The sequence below is a fragment of the Phalacrocorax carbo genome, chromosome 1, assembly GCF_963921805.1.
Source record: "Phalacrocorax carbo chromosome 1, bPhaCar2.1, whole genome shotgun sequence".
NCBI classification, from domain to species: domain Eukaryota; kingdom Metazoa; phylum Chordata; class Aves; order Suliformes; family Phalacrocoracidae; genus Phalacrocorax; species Phalacrocorax carbo.
The window spans coordinates 1,570,327-1,585,061 of record NC_087513.1 but is presented as its reverse complement, the minus strand read 5'-3'; the positions used below and the strand labels follow the sequence as shown (position 1 = coordinate 1,585,061).

The window sequence follows — 14,735 nt, the reverse complement described above, 5'->3', positions numbered from 1 at the left end:
AGTCCAACCCCCTGCCGTGAGTGGGGACATCTTCAACCAGATCAGGTCGCTCAGAGCCCCGTCCAGCCTGACCTGGGTGTTCCCAGGGATGGGGCATCTCCCACCTCTCTGGGCAGCCTGGGCCAGGGTCTCACCGCCCTCGTTTTCCCCATTATTGCTTCTAGCAAAGCCCGGTTAGCGGCGCGTTGCGTGTTGGAGGACGCGGCTCCACACCGCACCTTCACAGGTTGCGCTTTGGGGGCCACCTGATGATTTCGATAGAACGTTTCCAGTTTTCGTGGGCAGGAAGGGCAGGAAACCCCTGGCTATTTGCAGTGTCACGTTGTGGAATAAACCATTTTGGCACGGAAGAGCCAGGTCCCGTCACCGCTGACACAACAAGGAGCCCAAAATTTAGTCTTTTAGGACAACGTGGGATGGAAACGTGGGGAAGAAACCGCATGCGCAGCGGATCACCCAGGGAAGCATATCTGGGGCTTCGCTAACTCCTACGGCGCTTGCACGCGTGTTAAAGGTCATCTTCATGCCCCTGTATTTGGACGCACAGGTTTTACGAACGTGAGCCTTCTTCGCTTCTCCTGGTCGAGACGACCGCTCGGAAGAGCGCTTCGAAGGCGAGGCGGCTAATGAGGCACTTTACTAAAGATCCCGCAAAGACCTGGGAGAAAGGTGTTAGAGCAGAGCCTGCCACCCACGGGGAAGCCTCCGCTGGGTCTCTGGGTACCTCTGGTGCTACCAGACTGAAGGCAGCGGTAGCACAGCTGAAGACCAACAGCACTGCCAGATGGACTTTGGTTGAACAGAAGGCGACACCTCTGCGTCAGTGAGGAGCCGAGAACCGCGGATCTCAAGACTTGTTTAAACTTTAAGCCATACCAAGTTATCAACACGCCAAAAGTCTTTTCTCTTGAAGCAGCCCGTCTTCTCCAGGGAGGGTTCCTCCTCCGCACCACAGCGACCTGGCACAGAGCAGGCAATCTTTCCTCTGGTATTCATCTCATCAGCATCAACGCCAGCCCGGGAAGTCAAAGCTGTCCTTCCTTCTGGGCTTACTTGTCTATCGCGACCACTACCAGATGCAATATGGCATAGTCTGAACTGTAAGAATAAAACTTGTCCTAACCTCCCTTGGCTTTGACAAAATTTGGTGGTGGAGGTGGTGGGGACACAGACACCCGATTCCATCAAAATAAAGAAAAAAAAAAGAGAGAGAGAGAAAAAAAGAGACCACTGAGATTTACACTCTCTCTAGATCACAACTTCAAGTATTTTGCACTGCATCTTGTGACCAACAATCTCGGAAGACACATCATGTTCCCGGTGCCCACGTATCCGTCAGCAACTGATTCCCGGCTGATCCTAAAAAGTTCAGCACCGTCAGGATGCTGCAGAGCTGCTCCCGGTCCCATGGTCTGCCTGCTGGGACTCCGGCGGGGAGGCAGCGCAGAGGGAAGCAAACGCTCTCCCGCTGCTTGTGGCTCCAAATCCTGCAGGACCAGGGTGGGGAGAGGTGGCTACAGCTCTCAGGAGCCCCGTCATTCCCACCCTCTGCGCCTTTATGCTCAGCTGAAGGACAGGGTTTAATCCTCGGGCTCAGGTTTACACTTCGGGCACACAGCTGTTATGGGATAAGGTGTTGGTCTACCACAACCTCTTCTATTTTCTTCCTTTTGGTTTATTGTATATTCACAGGAGAGGATAAAAAAGGAAACTAGAAAGGCAAAAAGTGCTGTGATGAAGCAGTGGGTTGACTCATACACACGCCACAGACACAGATGGGTTTTATCCTGATGCCACAAAGGTAAGAGGGATGGAAAGGAGTACCGTGGCCGTATGTGAGGACTTCTGAAGTCCTCACACAGGAGTACGAGAGGCTGCAGGGCTTGAACACGGCTCCAGCCACGCTCACCGAGAAGGGAAGAGGCGTGCGGGTCACCTACACGCCTGGAAGGACGCCACCACCCTGAGAGCACACTGCCTCAGTGAGCTCCCTTGAAGGCCACTGGGAAGTGCCTTATGTCACTACAGCTAATAAAATATTTGATGTGTCTTCCAGCCACTCTGGGAAAAGGGAAAACATGCTTTCCACAAAAGGAGGAGCAGAGGCAGGACTGAAGTGATGTGCCCCGTTCATACCTGTGGCTGGGTCAAAAATATTGAATCCAGACTTGCAGAGATGCCAAGGTCTTTGCTGCAAGACCACTCTCCGACAAACACAAGATTCAACGTTTGTTTTCTGGTGTGCGTATGTTTGTAGAGCTTTACACACAATTGTATGAACGAGTCTCAGGACCTTCTGACCCCCAGAGACATCGCTGCCGTCTCCAAGCGCCTCACAGATTCCCATACAAATAGGACGGACCGGGGGTAACAAAGGGTCTTTGTTCTCTTCTGACACATCAATCGATCTAAAATGATCTGAAGTGGCAGGTGGGACAGGCCCGTGGGCCCGGCTCCCCGTGGGGGTCCGACGCGACCCGAGCAAGGGCCACGGCCCCGCTTGGGAGGAGGCGTACGCACCCGTCCAGGATGGACTCTCTGCAGCAGTACAGGTTGTCAAACTTCTGCTTTGTGACCGAGTCGTTGACATTCATGGCTGGGACGCAGAGTTTCCCCGCTTTGGACAACTGGTACAGCCTGTTACGAATACGGGAAGAAATAGATGATCAATGGAAAAATACTATCCTGTGCTCTACTGTTGTGACTCTCGAGGTCTCGTTTTGCTGGAGTAAGCAGTACCCATCTGGAGGGTCAAAGATAACCTCTTAATAGCAGCTCCTCATTTCAGGAGGAGAAGTAGCAGCTTACCTTCCACAGACGTTTGCACCCGTTTCCCTCCCCTACGGAAGAACTACCAGGTTGGCACGAGGCATTTCATAAAAACGCCAAGCAGCAGAGTTCAGAAGGTGCTCTAGACTCGATGTGCCCCAAAACCGTCGATACTACGACCATCCTCCGATGTCCTCAAAAGGACAAAACCCCCAAATCCTGCCTCAGATAACACGAGAGCTCCTGTGATTCCTCAAGCTCTTACAGCTCGAGACAAATAGAAGCGGCCACGGGAGGGTAACACCGACGCAACGTGAAGCTGCTGCGACCAACCCCTGCAACAGAACACCCGTTTGAACAGCAGCAGGAGCGTAATCACCAAGATGTAGCACAAGGAGCAGCCGGGGTGAGGAAGACACCAACCTGGCCTCCTGCTTCTGAGAGCAGACTGAACTGGCAGCAGCAAAACCACGAAAAATGAATCTAAGCTACGGCTATGAAGAGAATCTGAAAATCATCTCCCCACTCCAGACCTTGGGAAGGAGAACCTGCTCCCTCGGTCAGTCTCCACAAACCACGTCCAGGTTTCCCCCCCCCAAGTCTCACTTTGTCCCCGGGGAGCCCCGGTCCCCACGTTGCCTGTCCCCTGGAGGTGAGGGCCACGCGTTCCCCACACGCGTGCACTGATACCACCAACCTCAGAAAAGACCCTCGCTCCTGGCACGAGACCGCGGGGAACAACTTCTAACGTTGCTTTGGTTTTGCACATCGCTTTTGCCCAAACGGGGAACGATTCCTGATGCTAAAAATATTATCAAGCCCTTTTCTTGACCTCAACTGGCTGCAAAACTGAATCGGTCACTTCCTCATTTCATATATTTCGTTTCCCTGTTTCAAGGGCTGCCTGCACCTCTGCCCAAACTCTCAGCCAGCTCCAAGGGCTGCAGCCAAGCCTTTCTCCCTGAAAAATAAAGAAAAAAGCAGTGTCTGCTGCTCTTCTCCTCAGGCCCCTATTTTCTGTCACCTGCGCTACGATTAACGCTGCTAGAAGAGCACCTCCGACACCTCTCCTAGCCCTGGGAGCCACCTCTCCCACCACAACTCTGCTTCTGCTGCAGAGCGATGGATGCCACTCACCCGTACGGCTGCGTCTCCGTGGTTCTCCCCTTGCAGACCCCCACCCCAACTAGAGACTCATTTCCTCTTTCCAAATCTCACTTCCCATAGATTTAGTGTAGGACCACGCTTCTGACTTTCTCCAGAGCCCAGCCCTTCTTCTGCAACACCCTCATCCCTTCCTTTTTTCATCTGCAAAACGAGGTGAGGTCACCATTGCTCCTATTTCCCAGCTGGAAAACCAAGACCTTGTGCGCTTTCTGCAGCTGCGCAATGGTCAGCAGGTGCTTCTCCTCCCGTCTGAAATGCAGAGCAGCGGTTCCAAGCCTACTGCTTTCGCTATACAAGAGATTTGAAGCAGTTCTTACAGCAAAGCCAAGCCCATGCTGAAGGGAAACCACAGACCACGTATTAGGAGGCTCAACATTCAGCTGAGTCTGTGGCATCTTACAGCTTGGGGACCTTCTGCTACCGGCGCCCTGAGGCAGGAGATGCTTTTGTCCAAACACCTCCGTGCTCACAGCCCAGCCTGACCCGTTCGTTACCTGTGGACACCAGTCACGCTCTCCTCCACAATCCCCTTGATCTTCTTAAACATGTTGGGATATTTCTTGTAAATCCAGTGAGTGAGATCTCCTCCGTCATCCAAGATCTGTAACCAAAATAACCACAGAGTCACCGCTCTGAAGATCCAGCAGGCCTGCGGACCCCAAGGAGGTGCAACGGATAAATCACACGCTCGAATCATCCCTAATCCAGCCATGTTTTGGCATCTCAAATACCCCATCGTGACAGCTTAGGTGAGACTACGCGGCCCGACTATTCAGAGCAGGAGGGCCGCGTCATCGGTATCGTGCTGGAAAGGCAACAGGTCAGGCGAACACGGCAGACCTCGGTGTTTATAATGAGACCAGGGGAAACACGGAAAATCGCTGTGGGAGCTCCTCTCTCCCCATCTCCCAGAAGCACAGATGGAAAAGCCTTTGAACCTTAAGAGTCATCAGCTCTTCTAATATGACTGCAAATGGAGGAGGACAGGGAAGGAGGAGGATGGAGAAGGAGGAGGATGGAGAAGGAGGAGGATGGAGAAGGAGGAGGAGGATGGAGAAGGAGGACGATGGAGAAGAAGGAGGATGGAGAAGGAGGAGGATGCAAAAGGGGAGGATGGAGAAGGAGGAGGATGGAGGAGGATGGAGGAGGAGGAGGATGGAGAAGAAGGAGGAGGATGGAGGAGGATGGAGGAGGAGGAGGATGGAGAAGAAGGAGGAGGATGGAGAAGAAGGAGGAGGATGGAGAAGAAGGAGGAGGATGGAGAAGAAGGAGGAGGATGGAGAAGAAGGAGGAGGATGGAGGAGGATGAGGATGGAGAAGAAGGAGGAGGATGGAGCAGAAGGAGGAGGATGGAGAAGAAGGAGAAGGATGGAGGAGGATGAGGATGGAGAAGAAGGAGGAGGATGGAGCAGAAGGAGGAGGATGGAAAAGAAGGAGGACGATGGAGGAGGAGGATGAGGGTGCAGAGCCACTAAAGCCAATTATAATGTAACTGCAGCATAAAACACCGCATATTAAAAATACCGAACCTCTCTTAGACAACAACTTTGGGTCTCTGCCCACTTCACCTGGCTGTGAACCGCAGTCTCAGAAGTACAAAACTCTTCTTTATGAGGTCGCGAGTCTCGCGAGCCACCCGTTTCCTCCTAATGACACATTTCAGGGTGGTGGAGAAAGCCAGAGACTTCCTGCTCTAATAAAAACATTGAAGATAAGCAAGTAAAGGTGCCCTTTGAAAAAGTGCCTTGGAAAGGACGGACACGAAACCAATTTGGTCACAGAAATCTAAAAATTGCAGTGAAAAGAGATGTTTAAGAGCTTGTCTCTTCTCTGCTGGTGAGAATACGCATATGTGTTTCCCAGCATATGGAAACGCACCTGGTAATGGCTTTGGATGGGAAGGTCCTAACACCGCTGAAAGCGTTACCTGCATCCAGGTACACCCTTGCATGGGTTGATGTTATTCAGGTATTTTTGTGACGTGCTACAGCACCGCCAGGACAGCCGAAGACTTTAAGCCAAGGCTTATTTTTTACCTCTCTAAGTACAGAGCCTCTGATAATTACAGAAAACCTCACTGCTAGTGATAGCCAGCGGAGTTCATTAGGAGCCTGTTGTATCTGTCCTACACACTTTCCTCGTAATGAACGTGGCCCCAGCCCCAACCAGTTTGGGTCAGCCATTCCCAAAGGGGGTTCTGAGCTCTACAGGCTTCAAAGAGGGACCCACTGGGTACCGTAAAGAGGTGCACAGGAAAGAAGAAAAGATAAAAGAAAAGAAAAAAAAAAAACTCAAAACATGCATTTCCTGGGTCCTCCTGCCACCCTGGTGGCCTCAGGTGGCCCAGGCAGTGCCCAAGCAAGGTGGGAAGTGTGACAGGACCCGAGGGAACGGCAGGGAGATGTGCCAGGGGAGGGTTAGGCTGGGAATTAGGGAAAGGTTCTTCCCCCAGAGGGTGGTGGAGCCCTGGCACAGGCTCCCCAGGGAGGCATCACGGCACCAAGGCTGGCGATATTCCAGAAGCACTTGGCCAAGGCCCTCAGAGCCCTGGTGTGAATTTGGGGTGTCCTGTGCAGGGACAGGAGCTGGGCTCGATGGTCCGTGTGGGTCCCTCCCAGCTCAGGGCATTCTGTGATTCTATGATTATTATCTTTCTCCTCCTCCTCCTCTTTGCACGCTCCCAACACCAACGTCAAAGACTTCTGACTGAATCATCATCGTCCTCTTCGCACATTCCCTATCATCATCATCCTCCCCTTTGCACGCTCCCGACACCAGCGTTCAAGACTTCTGCTGCCAAGCCAGCCCTTATTAACCGACTGGCGTGGCGCGCCGGTGTCCTAAGATGCAAACATCAAACCCGGGCAGAAGCGTCCCTGCTCGCTGCCCGGCGGGGGAGCCCGGCGGGGACCCTCCGCCGCAGGCGCCAGCAGCTCTCCCACCAGCATCTGCAGCCACCCGGGAAAAATTAACACTCCCACCACACTCCTGCGGCAGAAGCCCCGCTGCGGGCAGAAAGACGCCGTTCCTGAGCTTTGTCACGACGCGACGTGGCGGCCGCGCGGAGCCACCCCTCCGTCATCCGTAGGCAAAGAGTTGCTTGGAAATGCTACGTACTATCACAAGCTTTTTCTCTCTAAATCGCATGTTTTTCCAACGAAGACAAATGCTGTGGGTAGCAGCTGCTCCTCCACGAACGTCTGGAAAGCACACGGTGTCCTGCCAGAGCAGAGCACGCGTCTTCCACGCAGACCCAACTCTCTTGAGTCTCCAGGGAAGCCCCAGACCCACCTCCTGTTCACAGGCTGGGAAGCAGAGGCAGGCAGGGGTTAAGCGGGCTGAGAAGCTCCCCTGGGCCAGCTGAGGTAGGAATTCAGCAGCCTGGCTCCCAGGACGTCTTCATTTCATTAATCTCCGTTTAATAGGGCACATAATCCTCTTTCTCAGAGAGAACTCTGGGGGTTGGCAGTTTCCTCTTTCCTAGGAGGGCAGGAGATGAAAAAAAAAGCCAAACCACATCAATGGAGGAACTGGCTTTTGATGGAAGGTCACCTTTGTGTAGCAGCCCCAAGTGGCCAACGGCAAAGCCCGTGGTGTGAGCCCCGTATTCCTGCGGTTTTCTCAGCTTTACACAAGTTATCCGCCTTCCTTCGAATTCTTCCCAGGCAGATTTTTTTTCTAGGACATGGAAAGAATTTTTCTTACAGAAAATGAGCCGTTATAAGATGTGAGGGTTGCTCTGCCTCTCGCTGCCGCTGCCTGACGCCCACCGAGAGGCACGATCTGCAAACCAAGGCTCCCGGCTGCGGTTCGTCAACCTCCCTTGTGGTTTTGGCACTTCCATCGTGGAGCAGAGCGTGCCGGCGTGGTCGCGGCTGTAAAAACCATCTCCCTATCACCCTGTGCCTGCAGAGACGTTCCTCTCGTTGGAGATGGGACTGTCCTCTGCCCCCAGCACCGGGAGGTACCTACTCCTGCTCCTCCGCAGCGGTACTCACCCTGAATTTTTATGATCTTTGACTGATTTGGTGTACCCGTATCCCCTTGGTAGGTGTTTCTCCCTCAGCGCTTTTCTCGCCAAGTAACCAGTTTCACGTTGCTGCCTGCACAGCCGCGCTGTGACTTCTCGCTCCCTCAGTCGTCCCATTTCATGTTTTCTCCAGCAGGAAAATCTCTGGCTCTTCCACGAAAGAAACTGGCGTCTCAAGGTGCCATTTTTACAACCTCTTTGAACCCATCTAACATCCCGCTGCCACCAAATGTCTCACCCCCTTCCAACTCTGTTGGGGCAACAGTCGACACCGTGGGGCTGATCTCGCCAAGAACAAGCTGAGGCTCGGCTCAACGACATGACTGAGAATAAAGCACCACGGAAAATGCCTGGCGAGAACACAAGGAGGTGGCAGGAAGGCATGGTCAGAGGCGGCATCGAAATGCCCTGGTGGCAGCGTGGTCCTAGATGACTTTATGCTGCAAAGGAAACCAAACCCTGCGGATTTGGTATTTTTCAGAAAAAACCCTTCTGAACCATTCCCATCCAGACAGAGCACCCCTCTAACGGTGGGCTGTTCCCACCAGAAAACCCAACGTGTTTTTTCTTTGGAGACTCGTGGTATTCCTGGCTAACTGCTCCCATGGAGTAGCGCCGCACAGAAGCCCAAACATTGAATATTCAGGTTTTTGGACTGTTAAGACTTCCCTATTTATTTGCACGGGACATACAAAGTCAGCTCCGTCACGCCTTGCAGTGCCTACCTGGGCACGGGACTGGTGGGGGGCAGCGAAGCAATGCTAAACGGGACTCTTGGGGGGTATCTCAAGCCCTGATATTAAGTCAGCGTGGCTTACAGCAAGCTGCTGAACTACTCTGACCCATAGAAAATGAGACTGAATTTCTCTTTATTTTCCTTAAAGATGTAGAAGCCGGGAAGTGGAGATGCATTTCCACACTACTTTAATCTCGGATCAACAAGTAAAAGTTGGATGGATCAATGGGTACAAGTTGGATGCTTATGCTCTAAATGACTCCACAGATATGGGTCCAAACTGATGGGTTCGTGCGGGACAGAGATAGGCATGGTACTAAATGACTTTCCACAGAGAGAGAATTTCCCATGTGATCACACCGTGGCACGAAGCACCGCACAGGCCCCCTGCAAAGCACTGCACGGCTGCTAATAATCGTCAACGACGCTGAAAGGCATCATTGGTATTTTGTTGGTGGGAAGAGAAGAGAAGGCAAGAGACAATTCTTTGCTGTAAGGGTGGTGAGACCCTGGCCCAGGCTGCCCAGAGGGGTGGTCGATGCCCCATCCCTGGAAACATCCCAGGCCAGGCTGGACGGGGCTCTGAGCGACCTGATCTGGTTGAAGATGTCCCTGCTCACAGCAGGGGGTTGGACGAGGTGGCCTCTAAAGGTCCCTCCCGACCCAAACCAGTCTCTGACCCTATGAAAAGATTGCCTCTTTGGCCAAGTTTGCCAGCTCACGTCTTCTGAAATAATCATATCAAGAAGATCCTTTCCACACCCGTTCTTCACCCAGTGTCCAGCATCCTATTTCTAATCTGTAAAAACATGGACCTCTGAAATCCAGCGTGCGAATCTCTGGGAACTGCGAGGTCCGGGGCACCTGGTGCTCCCCAGCAATTATTTCTGTGCTCCAGAAGCAGGTCTGAAAATACACCGATGGATAGAGACACGTCGCAGAACCCAGAGGTCTGAAGAGATCCTGGGAAAGCATAAATACGCATATTCTGGTACATCGACTTCTTCAGTTACTGACATTTTTGATGGGAAATCATTCCCCAAAAAGAAGAAAAAAGCTGCTCTCGTGTCTAGACTCAGACTCGTAGCTTGGGGGTGGATTTTTTTGACATTCACAATTCTTTTTAAAGGTGACAGCGAGGAATTGAGCGGGTGTAGACTGGAAGGGACAAAAAATCCACCTCGAACAAGCTGATATTGGCAAACAAACAATACAGACACACGCCCATCTTCCACCTTTGATTACTTTTTGTCTAATTTAGATCATAAGCTCCAGGGCTCAAAACCTGTCAGGAAGCCTGATGCAAACAGCACATTTGACAGCCGTGAATTGTTCCGCTCACCTTGCTCAGGGTTCTCTGTTTTCCCTAGAAACAAGGCCAGGATAAACCAGCAAAGTAAGGATTTGGGCTACCTGGGGTTGTGCGTTCGTACAGTAAGGACATCACCTAAAATCTAATTTTTATTCTGAAATAGAAGCCTTGCCTAGACAAGAAAAATCACATCAACCAAAGCCGTGAATTTAATCAAATACAGTAAAATGGATGCAACCGCTTTTCAGAACATACTGATTTTGACTCATTTTTTTTTACTGGCTACATTAAATCAGTTTGGTTTCAACTGCAGCAAGCTACTCTGGAAGCAAACTAAGCACCCTAGAAACTTTGCGCTAATACAGCCATGCTTGTTTAGAAGCCAGTTAACCCACCCTCCCCCTGACTGCACACCCGTGAGACTGCACGCCTTCCCTCATCGCAGAGTCGATTGCAAAGTACTTTAAAGGTTAGTGCCGTGTTAGCACCGAGCCGCAACTGCTGAGTTAGGTCTAAATTCAGGAGGAAAACACAGACCAGCGCTAAACCCTCTTCCGCCTCTCTAGATGAGAGCTACCCATGCTTCGACACGCGCCGAGCGCTTTAGAGCCGGCCCCGCCTCACCATGTTGGGCTGCCATCCCTCGACGTTGACGCAGCGATCGATGCACCACCAGAAGTCGTCTTCGGACTCTCCCTTCCAGGCGAAGACGGGGAACCCTGGCACAGAGAGGGAGACGGGTGCTAACACAGGCTTAGCAAACCCCTTGGGGATGGGCCCTCCCTACGTCCACGCGTGATGAACCAGGCTCCCGACACCACTGCAGCCTCGCTTGCAGTCTGCTTTTTCAACATCTACCTTCTAGAAGAAGCTTCAGAGATATACATTGAAGACACACTGAAGGCAGCACATAGGAGTTAGCTTTAGCCCTCCTAATTTCGTCCTCTCCCCCCAAAAAAGCTCTAGCCACCAGACGAGAGGGCAACACGCTCTCAAGAGTAACATTTATTTGCAAAATCAAGCTTTTGCTGCGAGTTAGGTGTCCTACCTTCCCGTTAGGCACGTTAGCCACACGTTTACTTGAATGTATTCTGACTGATGAGCAATTATTTCTCAGCTTCAGTGTGCAAGACCAGGTAACGGGCAAGCTGGTGGGTTTGGCTTCTGGTTCTCCCAGCTCTCACGGTAAAATCCTAAATTCAGTTTATCCTAAATTCAATTTAGGGTACTAAAAATCCTAACCCTAGGTAAAAAATCTTAGGTAAAATCCTAAATTCAGTTTATCCTAAATTCAATTCAGGATATTAAAAATCCTAATCCTAGGTATACTCCTAAATTCAATTTTCCTGGGCCTTACCCAGGTAAAACAGGATTTGAATGAAGGCACCTCCCAGGTGAGCAGCAACATGGACAGCTTCTGTTTTGTGAGTTAGGTCCCCCCCAAATTCTCTCTTTCACCCCTTTTAGCCAAAGTCATGACTCAAATTTATAGCACTGAAATCAAATTTCCCTTAGTTTCTTTTAGCAAAATAACTTTCAGGTTCACCCAGCCCTGATGCCTAATAATGTGCATCATCATCAGTTGTACTACATACTTCTACGCTCCAGAGAAAAATCATTCTAAGCTTGTCAGACCAAAGGAAGGGATTATCGCGTGCTGTTTACCTCCTATAGGTTTATTCTAAATTGAAGATGATGAAGGAAAAAACCATAACAGATGGTAAATGAGATAAATACAATGGGACAGTAAGAAATCTTTTTAAAACCAGGCAGAATAAAGTTTCCTACCGCTCTCGGCGAGGGCAGCAGCCACTTCATTAAGAGTGGAGTAGATGTTGCACGCAGCCCACCGGCACTGCGCACCCAGCGCACCCAGCGTCTCCATGAGGACCTGGATTTAAACAACAACAACAACATAAAAAATCAGAAAGAGCAACGCAAAGAGCAATATACAGCTGGGGTTTTACTTGCTATCTACGGGGAAGCTTCTTGAGGAGTATCTGAAGTGGGTTTTAAGCCACATCAGGGTCGTTAGAGAGTTGCAGAGGAAACGACTTTGCAATTACTTCTTTTTCTTTACAATTTAAAATGGATGAAGTCAATAAGAACTGGATGAAGTAAATAAGAACTTCAAGGTATATTATATATGCAGCGTATATATGTGTGTGGGTACATATATATTAACCGCTTGGGGTCTGTTTTAGAGGCGAAGCAGTGCAAAATCCCCGTCTAGAGTTTCCTGACGGGGCCTTACCGCTGTCTGCGCTGTGATGTGCGTGCAGCCCACGATCTTGGCCCCAGCCAGCGGCTTCTCTCCCTGAGCTCTCTTCCTCAAAGCCATCAGCGCAGGCATTTCTGAAAGGCAAGAGAAAAAAGAAGTCCATCAATGCGATGGAAAGAGGGAAGAGCACAGAAGGAACAGCCAGCATCGCTCCTTGCCCCGCTGTCTGGGACCCCGATGGATTTGCACAGCTGGGGCAGCTTCAAAAAAAGCAAAACCCTGGAGAGCAGGGTTCAAATAACCCAGCTGAAAAGGACCAAATAACCCTCTGAGGTCTTTTCCTACTGTTTAAGATGCAGCATCGTCACATTTTCAGATTTCTACTTGCAAACACCCATGTGAGGCTGCAGGAAAATCTGCTTCAGACCGAGGCGGGACTCGCTGCTCTGACCAGCCTCTCCAATATCCCGCCAACTGCACCGCCTTTGCTACGGGTTTTTGGAGGCAATCAAGCTAAACCAAAGTTGCCTTATTTATTTGGTGGATTTAATCTTTTCTACTGATTTTAACAAAATGTGTTTGTAGTCCTTCAGCAGTTGGTCGGTTGGAGCTACGCGGCATAACCCTGTAACTCCTTTCCATCCCACAAAATCCCATTGAAGTTTTCCCATCTCTAACAGGAACGGTGTCAAGAAACCACCACATACCGAACCTCAAAAGAAGAGGATTTGGGGGAAGGAAGAACCCCGCAAGACGGCCTAGAACAATGTGGAGCTTGAGGAACGCGCCCCATTTTACCTTGTTCAGCAATTTCAATCTCTCGGCGCCCAAATTCTGCCTGCTTTATGTTTTTCACACAGAAATCGCTGCTGCCTTTAGAGTTCTTCTGCTGCTTGTCCCGGGGGGAGGTCTCATCATCAGAGCTGTCTGTGTAGGAGGCAGCTGGAGGAAGAAAAGGAGGTCAGAGACAGAAAAAAATATCCCCTAAAGCCAAACCACCTGCAGTGGGAGGGCGCAGATGATCTGCTGAGTGTGTCCATGGTGGTGCTTCTCCATGTGCACGTGCCAGCTCCCTCCGTCCTCAGCTGGCATCTCCTCTTCTCCTTACAATGACCATCTCCCCACAGCCAGCTTTTACCTGCAGTGACCTCCTCACGCTCATCTGCCCCTACTGCACCACCACACCCGAGGGAATTAGCCCGAGCACTGCCCGTGTCCCCCAAGGGCTCATCTCCTCGCGCTTTGCAGCTCCTCTGCGGCCTTCTCCCACCGCTCTTCCCAAATGTTAAGCCTTTACAGCTCTAAAATAGCCAACAAAAACGCCTATTAGCGTACATCCAAAACATTAAGGGTTGTAATTTAAGACAGGGTAGATACAAGACCCTATTCCATTTTAAACAGCGGCATGGCGGAGCCTCTGGTTAATTATTATTCAGTTACGGTGCTATTCCCAGCCCTTGGATTTGCTCGATTTCAACATTCCTCAAGAAGGGCAATGGCTACAAGTTGCTGCTTGGGAGGCTCACATGGGACGCGGGAAGAAACCTCATCGGGAGGCTAATGCCACACTGGCACGGGCTGCCCGGAGGGGTGGTGGATCCCCACCCTTGGAGGACTCCAGGAATCGGTTAGAGAGAGTCGTGGTGCACCTGATCCTGTGCTGGCAACGCCCTGCTCTGAGCGGGCAGGGGCGCGAGATGACCTTGGTGGTTCTTTCCAACCAACATCTCCGTGCATCTACAGACAGCTCAATCCAGCCCTTGGATTTCCCCCTTCTTTTCTGTGATAAATAACAAACTCTTGGAGACGTATTTAATGTTTTGCCTTCCTGGGTCTTCTTGAAACCCTCCTCCGCCTGGCTCTTTTGATAAGAGGAAGAAAGACGGTACCACTTCTCTCCGTAGGAGCCTACAGGGGATGGCAAGCATACGATCTCACAGAGATTATGTTTCTTGTTTGAGATGATAGATGGGTACCGGGTGTGGATGTGCATGTGAACACAGAATTAATTACAGTTGCTGTCAATAACTGTCTTCTTTTCCTATCAATGTCCTCCAAACTTCTGGTTGGGCAACTAGTCTATGGCAGACACTTGAGATTTACTGAAGAGCCCTTCATGGAGCTAGAAACCCCCCTTCCCATTTATTTTGATTACTAAAATCACATGCAGGGTCCATTTTCGATTTGAGCCGTGATGAATTAGCCACTACTTCTGCTTCCAGCTTATCAGGATCAGCAGAAGAGACTATTGTGCCACATTTTCCCCTGGAATATGCCCCCACGTGGGAGACCAGACATCTTTTATCTTCTAGAACTGGCATCAGCAGTCAAAGCACCTCCTCAGCTTGGAGATGAACTCGGAAGCACCCCTCTTTCCTTTCTAGAGACAAAGCAGCTGGAGCGTGAGGCTTTTGGTCCAGCCGAGCTCCTCACCTCCATCATCATCATTATCACCATCTCCTCCTCCTCCTCTCTGGCAGGAGCCACACCTTGGGACCCA

At 50.9% G+C, this 14,735-nt stretch overlaps 1 protein-coding gene across 2 annotated transcripts in view; it reads right to left on the bottom strand.

Moving 5' to 3' along the window:
* AHCYL2 (adenosylhomocysteinase like 2) overlaps positions 1 to 14,735 on the bottom strand; it is a 116,179-nt gene that overhangs the window by 11,266 nt on the left and 90,178 nt on the right. For both annotated transcript variants that reach the window (XM_064441625.1, XM_064441634.1), the window contains exons 3-8: positions 13,034 to 13,177; positions 12,269 to 12,369; positions 11,803 to 11,905; positions 10,639 to 10,733; positions 4,431 to 4,537; positions 2,521 to 2,637 (exon numbers count right to left, since the gene is read on the bottom strand). In XM_064441625.1, coding sequence (XP_064297695.1) covers positions 2,521 to 2,637; positions 4,431 to 4,537; positions 10,639 to 10,733; positions 11,803 to 11,905; positions 12,269 to 12,369; positions 13,034 to 13,177 — 667 coding nt within the window. The remainder of the gene's footprint in view (positions 1 to 2,520; positions 2,638 to 4,430; positions 4,538 to 10,638; positions 10,734 to 11,802; positions 11,906 to 12,268; positions 12,370 to 13,033; positions 13,178 to 14,735) is intronic.